The sequence below is a fragment of the Myotis lucifugus genome, unplaced genomic scaffold, assembly GCF_000147115.1.
Source record: "Myotis lucifugus unplaced genomic scaffold, Myoluc2.0 scaffold_4828, whole genome shotgun sequence".
NCBI lineage: Eukaryota > Metazoa > Chordata > Mammalia > Chiroptera > Vespertilionidae > Myotis > Myotis lucifugus.
In genome coordinates, this window is record NW_005875876.1 from 1 (window position 1) to 11,030 (window position 11,030).

Here is an 11,030-nt window from a genome sequence, read left to right on the forward strand (position 1 = left end):
ATGATTACCTGTCTTTTCCAAGCAATAACCCTATCAGGAGAATATAAACTCAGATATTTCTCTGGAGGTAATCTTTTTATTTCAATTATAGTTGACATTCAATATTATGTTAGTTTCAAGTGTAGAGCATAGTGGTTAGACATTCCTATAGCATATGCAGTGATCCTCCCATAAGTCTAGTAACACCCTGACATTGTACATAGTTTTTACAATATTACTGACTATATTCCTTATGCTGTACTTTATATCCCTGTGACTATCTTGTAACTGCCAATTTGTACTTTTTAAAAAATATATTTTTATTGGTTTCAGAGGGGGAAAGAGAGAAAGAGATAGAAACATCAATGATGAGAAAGAATCATTGATCGGCTGCCTCCTGCACTAGAGATCAAGCCCAAAGCCCAAGCACATGCTCTGACCAGGAATTGAACCATGACCTCTTGGTTCCTAGGTCAATGCTCAACCACTGAGCCACGCCAGCCAGGTCAATTTGTACTTCTTAATCTCTTCCCCTTTTCATCCAGCTCCCTAGCCCCACACCCACCTGGCAAGCATCAGTTTGTTCTTTGTATCTATAAGTTTGTTTGTTAATATAGTTTTCTGGATTCCACATATAAGTAAAATCACATGGTATTTGACTTTCTCTAACTTATTTCATTTTGCATAATACCATCTAGGTCCATCCATGTTGTCACAAATAGTAAGATTTCATTCTTCCTCATGGCTGAGTAATATTCCATAATACTAGTATTATTTGTACCCCCTCTTCTTTATCCAAATCCTGCTCCATGGCATCAACCCCTGTACACAGTGTGTCTGCTGTACTCACAGCCATTCCACACAGCTAATCAGCCTGAAAGCCAATACCTCCCCTTAACATACCAATAGCAATCAAGTCTCACCTGCAACAGAATGGCACACACAACCCACACAAGAGACACCCCTGGAGTACCTGGCACAGGTGACATGGAAGACTGCACCACTGGGACCAACAGGACACCTACAACATAAGGCCACTTTACCAAGATCAGGAGATGGAACATATCTACCAAATACCCAAATACAAGGAAATACACAGAGAGAAGCAGCTAAAATGAGGAAACAAAGAAACATGACCCAAATGAAAAAAACAGGGGAAAAAAATCCAGAGAAAGAACTCAACAAAACAGAGGCAAACAATCTACCATATGCAGAATTCAAAATACTTTGATTAGGATGCTCAAAGAACGTAGGAAAAACATAGATAAACTCAGAACATTAATAAAGAGATAGGATCTTTCTCTTCAATGAGGTGGCAGAGAAGCCTCCCCAGCAGATGCAGAGATGTAGATCTTTGTGAAGTGTGCAGAACCAGTTCAACCAAGGGTTCAAAAGCCTGAGTGTGGGTGGTGAAAGGATGAAGAAATGACAAAGAGAATAAGCTGGGTCTAGGTCAGCCGTGGGCAAACTATGGCCTGACAGGCACCAGAGTAATCAGGAAGGTCAGAAGGGGCAGATGGAACAAACAACTTTTATGGGAGACAGCTGCAGCCAGGGAGGTTACGGGAGATGGCTGCAGCCAGGGAGAGAACTGAAGAACAAACAACCTGATAAGAAACCAGACAGGCATTAACTCACACGGCGCCAGATCTCCAGTAGAATGACCCCATATTACTTCCCCCGTTTGCTAGAAAGTATATAATGTGTGCTTAAACTCTTGGTCGGGGCTCACAGCCGCTGCTCTGTGCTCAGAGTAAGCTGCGAGTCCCGGCATGCTGGAAACAATAAACCCTTTGCTTTTTGCATGAGAAGCGTCTCTTGGTTCTTTGTGACAGCGGCTTGCGTCCAGGGCGTTACATTTGGAGGTTCCACCGAGATTGCTGTAGCCGCCTCTGGGTTCCAACAGACGCTTCTTGGGGTAAGTGACGGCGCCTTTCTGAATAGCGATCGCTTAGATATTGGAAACACAAATTTTGTCAGAGCTGGCAAATCTGTTCGGTCTGGTGACTGTCGGGGAGGGGCGTGAGCCTCCCCCGACTGCGGCAGACAGACGTGTCGGGAGGTCGCAGGCCACATCCCCGGGGGACGCCCTGGTGGAGTCTGGAGAGGACCAGGGACGCCTGGATTCCTCTCGTCTGTTTCGTTTGTTAGATACTGATTCTGATTCTGTAATTCTGTTGACAGCTAGGTCAATTGGCTTTGTGAAACCTTCTTTTTGGATCCTTCGATTTTTGTCTCAACGCGTTGTGTCTGTCCTTGTCTTTTGTTCTTTGTTTCTTGTCATTGGTGTGTGTGTGTTTTTAGTCATGGGCCAGTCTGCCTCTACTCCTTTGTCTCTGACCCTGGACCGCTGGTCAGAAGTCAAGGGACGAGCTCAAAATCTATCCCTTATCATCAGAAAGAGTAAATGGCAGACTTTCTGCTCGTCCGAGTGGCCCACCTTTAATGTCGGATGGCCCCCGGAGGGGTCCTTCCATCTGCCTCTCATCAGGGAGGTAAGGAATCTGGTTTTTCAGCCTGGCCGACGCGGACATCCAGACCAGGAACCTTACATCCTGGTCTGGCAGGACTTATGTGAAAACCCCCCGGCGTGGGTAAAGCCCTTCTTACCTCCTGGTTCCCTTCCCAGGTCCTCGACTTCGGCTCCGGAGCCCACAATACTCCCTGTAAAGTCGGCTGTTCCTTCCTCTTCGCCCTCTGCTCCCCCGGTCCTCCCGGACTCCCAACCTGACCTTATCCTTTTAGATTCCCCACCGCCTTATGCCACACCTCAGCCTCTGCCATTGCATCCGCAGCCTCCGGCAGCCCGAGCGCCGCAGCAGAACGATCGGTCGCCGCCCCCGGTGCCCGATCTGCCTGCTCCTACGCCGCCCGCTCCTGTTCCCCTGCCGATACCCCCGTCGGTGGCCTCTCCGGATTCTACCCTTGAGGGTCCCTCGACACGCCAGACGGTGGACCGGCCCAGCGGACCAGGAGCCGGTGCCCGCTGGATGAGGGGCCTGAGGCGACAGCTCTGCCGCTACGCCCTTATGGGCCTACGGTGGATGACGGGGACGGGGGAGCCATGCCGGCCCTCCAGTACTGGCCGTTTTCCTCTTCTGATCTGTATAATTGGAAAAATAATAACCCTCCTTTTTCTGAGGACCCCACTCGGTTAACAGGTCTCGTGGAGTCCCTTATGTTTTCTCACCAGCCAACCTGGGATGATTGCCAACAACTTCTGGGGACCCTCTTCACCACAGAGGAAAGAGACCGAATCCTGTTAGAAGCTCGGAAGAACGTTCCAGGGCAAGATGGGCGTCCGACACAGCTACAGAATATTATTGATGACACCTTCCCATTGGCTCGCCCCAACTGGGACCCTAATACTCCGGAAGGTAGGGAGCATCTGTCCTCCTATCGCCAGGCTCTCGTGGCGGGTCTCCGGGCAGCTTCTAGGCGGCCCACCAATTTGGCTAAGGTAAGGGAGGTCGTCCAGGGTCCTGCTGAATCTCCTGCAGTCTTCTTAGAAAGGTTAATGGAAGCCTATCGGAGGTTTACCCCCTTCGACCCGCGGTCGGAGGACCAGAGGGCTTCAGTGGCCATGGCTTTCATTGGCCAATCCGCTGCAGATATAAGGCGGAAGCTGCAACGCCTTGATGGGCTGCAGGACCTCACTCTTAGGGACTTAGTTAAAGAAGCGGATAAAGTTTTTCATAAGAGGGAGACGGAGGAGGAGAAAGAGGAACGTAAGGAAAAGGAGAGAGAAGAAAGAGAGAATGTGAGGGATAAAAAGAGAGACAAAGCATTAACTAAAATCTTGGCCACAGTAGTTGAAAATAGCAAAGGAAAAGGCAGAAAGGGAGGTAATACTAGGCCACGGCCGCGATCCAGCCTGGACCCAGATCAGTGTGCATACTGTAAGGAGTACGGGCACTGGAAGAAGGATTGTCCTAAGCTCAAGAAGGGCTCGCAGGCCAGACAGCCTACCCTGCTGGCCCTGGATGAAGACTAGGGGCGACGGGGCTCGGATCCCCTCCCCGAGCTCAGGGTAAAGTTTGATGTGGAGGGGACCCCTATTGACTTTGAGGTGGACACCGGAGCTGTTTACTCGGCATTACAAGCACCATTGGGGCCGCTGTCAACCAAGCGGTCCCTGGTGAGGGGTGCCAACGGCAGCCGATACCGAGCCTGGACCACCAAAAGAACTTTAGACTTGGGAAGAGGAAAGGTCCATCATTCCTTTCTGGTGATACCTGACTGTCCAGCTCCCCTTATGGGGAGAGATCTGCTTACCAAACTAGAAGCCCGCATCACCTTCAACTCCGAAGGGCCCAGAGTGGAGTTCTTTGAGCCCCCTAGTCCAGCAACCAGTAGTAACGGCTCTGACAATGTCTGTGGAGGACGAATACCGCCTGTATGACTCCCCGGTAAAGGAACAGGATGTAACAAGGTGGCTTAACGAGTATCCAGATGCCTGGGCGGAGAAGGCTGGATTAGGGCGGCGAGAAATCAACCTCCGGTAGTGGTTGCCCTTAAAAACCTCTGCAGTTCCAATTCGGGTGAGGCAGTATCCCATGAGTAAGGAAGCTCGGGAAGGAATCAGACCACATATTCTAAAGCTACTGCAGGGAGGCGTCCTGAAGCCCTGCCAGTCAGCTTGGAATACACCACTCCTTCCCGTCAAGAAACCGGGAACCGGGGATTACCGACCGGTGCAAGATCTACGAGAGGTTAATAGTAGGGTACAGGACATACACCCCACCGTCCCTAACCCTTACAATCTTCTGAGTTCCCTTCCACCTGACAGGAGCTGGTACACTGTATTGGATTTAAAAGATGCCTTTTTCTGCCTGCGACTCTGTGAAAGCAGCCAACCACTATTCGCCTTTGAATGGGCCGACCCGGAGGCTGGTCTTGCAGGGCAACTGACTTGGACCAGGCTGCCCCAAGGATTTAAGAACTCCCCCACGATCTTCGATGAGGCCCTCCATCAGGACCTGGGCGCCTTCAGAACCCAGCACCCGGAGGTAACCCTGCTCCAGTATGTAGACGACCTGCTGCTGGCCGCGCCGTCTCAGGAAGAATGTGAGTACGGGACTCGCTCCTTACTGCAGGAGCTCGCTCGGCTTGGGTATAGGACATCAGCTAAGAAGGCCCAACTATGCAGACAGGAAGTTACTTTCCTGGGGTATACTCTCCGGGGAGGAAAACGCTGGTTAACTGAGGCGCGGAAAAAGACTGTTGTGCAGATCCCCACACCAACTTCCAGAAAACAACTCCGAGAGTTCTTGGGGACAGCTGGGTTCTGTAGACTGTGGATTCCGGGGTTTGCCTCGCTAGCTGCCCCGTTGTACCCGCTCCTGAAAGGGGACGCGGAATTCACTTGGGGGACAGAACAGCAGCAAGCCTTTGATGATATAAAAAAAGCCCTGCTATCAGCCCCGGCATTGGCGCTTCCCGATGTTGAAAAGCCCTTCACCCTTTACATGGAGGAGCGAGGGGGAGTGGCTCGAGGGGTTTTAACTCAGACCTTGGGACCCTGGAAAAGGCCTGTAGCCTATCTATCCAAACGTTTGGACTCAGTAGCTGGGGGCTGGCCCCGCTGTCTAAAAGCTATAGCTGCCGCTGCCTTACTAGCCAAAGATGCGGACAAACTGACTCTGGGACAAAAACTAACTATTGTGGCCCCTCATATGCTGGAAAGTATCATCAGGCAGCCCCCAGACCGGTGGCTCTCGAATGCTCGCATCACGCACTATCAGAGCATTCTATTAGACAAGGACCGGGTGACCTTCGGACCTCCAATAGCTTTAAACCCTGCCACTCTACTTCCGGATGAGGCTGCAGACCCGGTCCTACACTCCTGCCAGGATATCCTGGCAGAAGAAGCAGGAATCCGTCGTGACCTAAAGGACTTTCCACTGCCTGATTCGGAGGTGACCTGGTTCACGGACGGCAGCAGCTTCCTGCAGGATGGTAAGAGATGCGCGGGGGCGGCGGTAGTTAGCAAGGACAAGGTTGTATGGTCTGCAGGGCTACCAGAAGGGACCTCCGCCCAGAAAGCGGAACTAATTGCTCTCACAAAAGCCTTAGAACTGGCTGAGGGGAAGAAGGCTACCATTTATACGGATAGCCGTTATGCCTTCGCCACGGCTCATGTACATGGGGCCATATACCAGCAAAGGGGACTGTTAACCTCAGCTGGAAAGGACATCAAACACAAGGCCGAAATCCTTAGACTACTAGCAGCTGTCCTACTGCCTACCAAATTAGCTATTGTTCATTGCCCCGGCCATCAAAAGGGGTCGGACCCTGTAGCCACAGGAAATCGGCGGGCAGACGAAGAAGCAAAGGCAGCAGCTCTTAAAGGGGCAGAGGTTCTAGCACTAGTGAACAAGGCTCCTGAGGAGGACACGACGCCCGAAACTACAGGGAGTAAGGAACAACAGGCGGCCTCCTACTTACAGCATGTACATCAGCTCACTCATTTGGGGGCCAGGAAGATGCAAGAGCTGCTGAGAGAGCAACCTTTCTCCCTGACTGCTATGGAAAACAAAAGGTTGACAGAACAAGTAGCTAAGAATTGTCGGGCCTGCCAGGTTGTAAATGCACTTCCATCCCAAACATCAGAGGGAAAGAGGCTCAGAGGAAATAGGCCTGGCCAATTTTGGGAGGTGGACTTTACTGAAATCAAACCAGCTAAATATGGGTTAAGATTTCTCTTAGTTTTTGTAGATACTTTCTCAGGATGGGTAGAGGCCTACCCCACCCGAAGGGAAACAGCGCAAGTGGTGGTTAAGAAAATTATGGAAGAACTTTTTCCTCGATTCGGACTGCCCCAGGTAATTGGGTCAGATAATGGACCTGCTTTCGTGGCCCAGGTAAGTCAGGGAGTGGCCAAGGTATTGGGGATCAATTGGAAATTACATTGTGCTTATCGTCCCCAAAGTTCAGGGCAGGTAGAAAGAATGAATAGAACCATTAAGGAGACCTTAACTAAATTGACCTTAGAGACTGGCGTTCAGGATTGGACCTTGCTCCTACCTTATGCCCTGTTCCGTGCTCGGAACACTCCCTCACCCTCTATGTATAATCTCACCCCTTTTGAAATTCTGTATGGAACCCCACCTCCGGTCTCGAAAGTGTCACCCACCATAGACAAAGACTCATTACCCCATACTCCTTTACTTGCCAGGTTAAAGGCTCTAGAGGGGATCCAGCAATTTGTTTGGAAACCATTGGCCTCTGCTTATCAGCCAGGAGACCTTAAAGTGCCCCACTCCTTCCACGTTGGAGACTCGGTGTTCGTGAGGAGGCACCAGACCCACAGCTTGGAGCCCCGGTGGAAAGGACCTTACGTGGTGCTGCTGACCACTCCGACTGCGGTTAAAGTAGATGGCATCACTCCTTGGATCCATGCCTCTCATCTCAAGCCTGCACCGCCACCGGGACCTGAATGGACAATGGAAAGGACTGATAACCCTCTTAAGCTTCGCTTTTGTCGTAAGCCCCTGCCTGGCCAAACCGATAGCAAGTAACCCCCATGCCCCTGTAACCTTAACCTGGGAAGTCATCAACCCAACAGGGCAAGTAGTCTGGTCAACCAAAGGTGTCCATACTCCGGGTAGCTGGTGGCCTACCTTATCTCCAGACATATGTCAGCTAGCCCTCGGCCTAGACACATGGGACATACCAGAGGTAGAGGACCCCAACAACATCCCGATGGCACCTAGTAGACCCTCCGCTGGTCTCGACTACGGGGGCTACGCCAGTAGCGATTCCAATGCAGGGTGCCAGAATTATGGCAAACGCACCCTCCTAGGCCGCCTCACCTTTTATGTTTGCCCAAAAGATGATCGTAGTCGGACTAAGATACGGAGCTGTGGTGGGCCTGAATCCCTTTATTGCGCAGCATGGGGGTGTGAAACCACGGGGTCCGCTTATTGGATCACCCGATCCAGTTCAGACTGGATAACTGTCCACCAGAGCAGCGACAGGGAAGATTGTCACTCCAAAGTATTATGTAATGGGTTAAATATCACCCTAACAGAACGGGGCAGAAGGGCGGACAAGCTTTCCCACTGGTATAAGGGAAGGACATGGGGGCTTAGGTTTTATGCCTCCGGATATGACTTTGGTCTCTGGTTTACTATCAAACTACGACAAGAGACCACACCAGTCCCAGTGGGGCCCAATCCAGCTGTCCGCCCGGCTCCCCACTCCGGCCCCATTACTTGGCGGGGCCAATAACAGAATCTCCCCAAGTTACCAACCCTGTTCGGACTCCGAGTAGTGGGGCTCCTACCCTGAGAAGCCCAAGTGGTAGGTTCCCCCTGTTCAACCTCATAAGTGGGGCCTACACTGCACTTAATGCAACCCAAAGCAATTTGACTCGATCCTGCTGGCTCTGCCTCTCAGCAACACCCCCTTTTTATGAGGGGACTGCAGTAAACGGAACTTATACCCTGACCACAAGCTCTGCCTGCAGTTGGGGAGGAGATCACAAGCTAACCCTCCCTGAGGTTTCTGGCAGAGGACTCTGCATAGGTACCCCCCCACTGAGCCACCAGCAACTCTGTGCCAGAACTGTCTTTATAAACTCCACAGCTGGGTATCTGGCTCCAGAGGCAGGAACTTGGTGGGCCTGCAGTACCGGTCTGACCCCTTGTATTTCCACTGCTGTATTCAATAGTTCTCATCACTTTTGTGTTATGGTCCGTTTGTTTCCTCGAGTACTATATCATGATGCAAGTTCGTTCGAGGAGATGGTGGGGGAGCGTGTCACCCGCTTCAAGAGGGAACCAGTGTCTCTCACTATAGCAGTTCTCCTAGGGATTGGAACAACAGTGGGAATAGGAACTGGAGCTACCGCCCTTGCCCAGGGGTCTAGCCAAATGCTTCAGCTCCAGGCCGCTATAGATCAGGATTTAAAAGAGCTAGAAGCTTCTATAACTGCTCTTAAGGATTCCCTCACATCACTCTCGGAAGTGGTTCTGCAGAACAGACGGGGCCTAGATCTCCTGTTCAAGCAGGATGGTGGGCTCTGTGCGGCCCTCAGGGAAGAGTGCTGTTTTTATGCCGATCATACAGGGGTAGTAGAGGAGTCTATGACCAAACTTCGGCAGCGACTGGCCGAAAGACAGAAGGAGAGAGAGGCACAGAAAAGCTGGTTTGAATCTTGGTTCACACAGTCACCATGGTTAACAACCCTGTTGTCAGCAATCGCAGGACCGCTCATAATCCTGCTGTTAATTCTCTCCATAGGACCCTGTATTATAAATAGAATCATAGGATTTATACAGCAGAGGATAGGGGATATTAAGCTCCTGATTATCAGGCAACAGTACTCAGCCCTGGCTGAACCTGAGGGTCTCTAAGATTAGAAACCGCCCACAGGAAAAGGGGGGAATGACAGGCACCAGAGTAATCAGGAAGGTCAGAAGGGGCAGATGGAACAAACAACTTTTATGGGAGACAGCTGCAGCCAGGGAGGTTACGGGAGATGGCTGCAGCCAGGGAGAGAACTGAAGAACAAACAACCTGATAAGAAACCAGACAGGCATTAACTCACACGGCGCCAGATCTCCAGTAGAATGACCCCAGATTACTTCCCCCGTTTGCTAGAAAGTATATAATGTGTGCTTAAACTCTTGGTCGGGGCTCACAGCCGCTGCTCTGTGCTCAGAGTAAGCTGCGAGTCCCAGCATGCTGGAAACAATAAACCCTTTGCTTTTTGCATGAGAAGCGTCTCTTGGTTCTTTGTGACAGCGGCTTGCTTCCAGGGCGTTACATGCCCGCGGGCCGGATCCGGCCCGTTTGAAATGAATAAAACTAAAAAAAAAAAAAGACCGTACCCTTTTATGTAATGATGTTTACTTTGAATTTATATTAGTTCACACAAACACTCCATCCATGCTTTTGTTCCAGCCCTCCGGTCCAGTTTAAGAACCCATTGTGGCCCTCGACTCAAAAAAGTTTGCCCACCCCTGTTCTAGGTGGATCTTCCTGTGCCTGGCAAGCTGAGCCTTTATTTTATAGCCAGAGGTAAACAAGGTAGTGGTCACCATAGTTACAATGTTCTTGTGAGTTTCACTTGTTTTGGCAGCACTTGCTGCACCTCCCACAGCTCATTAGCTACCTAGGAAGGATCTAGGGAGCGTCATAAGGTCAAGCCTAATTATGCTAAGAGGACTGTGCCATCTAAGCTGGGACTTGTTTGTGGCTTTGCCAACAGGTCAGTCCGAGGCTTAACCCTATAGCCGCGCCCTACAGTGAAGACCCTGACTGGCAAGGCCATCACCCTTAAGGTTGAGCTCAGTGATGCCATTGAGAAAGTCAAAGCTAAAATCCAAGAAAAGAAGGGCATCCCGCCTAACCAGCAGCATATGATTTTTGCTGGCAAATAGCTAGAGGATGGTCACACTCTGACTACATTATTAGAAAAATACCACCTTGTACTTGATGCTTCATCTGTGGGATGGCATCATCGAACCCTCCTTCCACCAGCTTGCCCAGAAGTACAAATGCAACAAGATGATCTACCAAATGTGTTACAGTCAGTTGTATCCTCACGCTATCAACTGCCACAAAAATAAGTGCAGCCACCAAAACAACCTGTGCCCCAAGAAGGTTAAATAAGGCCCCTCCACCAGCTCCTTGACTGCAGGGAAGTCTTCTGCCTGAATCCCAGAACCCTGGGGCCTCAATAAAGTTACCCTTTCATTGACTAGAACAGTAAAGAAAATCAAAAGAAGAGATGGGGAACATAAAAATGGAGATGGGAAAAAAAAAGAATCAATCAAATGAAGAATACAATAACTGAAATGAAGAATACATTAGAGTGAGTCTAGAGTAGATTACATGAAGCAGAGGATCAAATCAGAAATTTGGAAGACAAGGTAGCTGAAAATTGGAACAGCAATAAAGATATAGATTTTTTTAAATGCTGATAGCTTAAGAGACTTCTGGGACAACATCAAGCATAACAACATTCAGATCACAGTGGTACCAGAAGAAGAAGAAAGTATAAGGGATTAAAACCTATTTACAGAGGTACGAATGAAAAATTT

The 11,030-nt window shown here is 50.1% G+C and overlaps 2 protein-coding genes across 2 annotated transcripts; both read left to right on the plus strand.

Annotated features, from left to right (window-relative positions):
• The first annotated feature begins 2,285 nt into the window (after positions 1–2,285).
• LOC102421270 lies at positions 2,286–7,649 on the plus strand. The gene is given in 3 exon segments (XM_014450895.2): positions 2,286–2,858; positions 2,945–4,318; positions 4,320–7,649. Coding segments are annotated over 3 exon segments (5,127 nt in total). The 3' UTR covers positions 7,500–7,649.
• Positions 7,650–7,683: 34 nt separating this feature from the next.
• LOC106694388 (ubiquitin-60S ribosomal protein L40-like) lies at positions 7,684–10,599 on the plus strand. The gene is made up of 3 exons (XM_023749271.1): positions 7,684–7,846; positions 10,234–10,323; positions 10,406–10,599. The coding sequence occupies exons 1-3, from the start codon at positions 7,684–7,686 to the stop codon at positions 10,597–10,599; spliced, it is 447 nt and encodes a 148-aa protein (XP_023605039.1).
• The last annotated feature ends 431 nt before the right edge of the window (positions 10,600–11,030 follow it).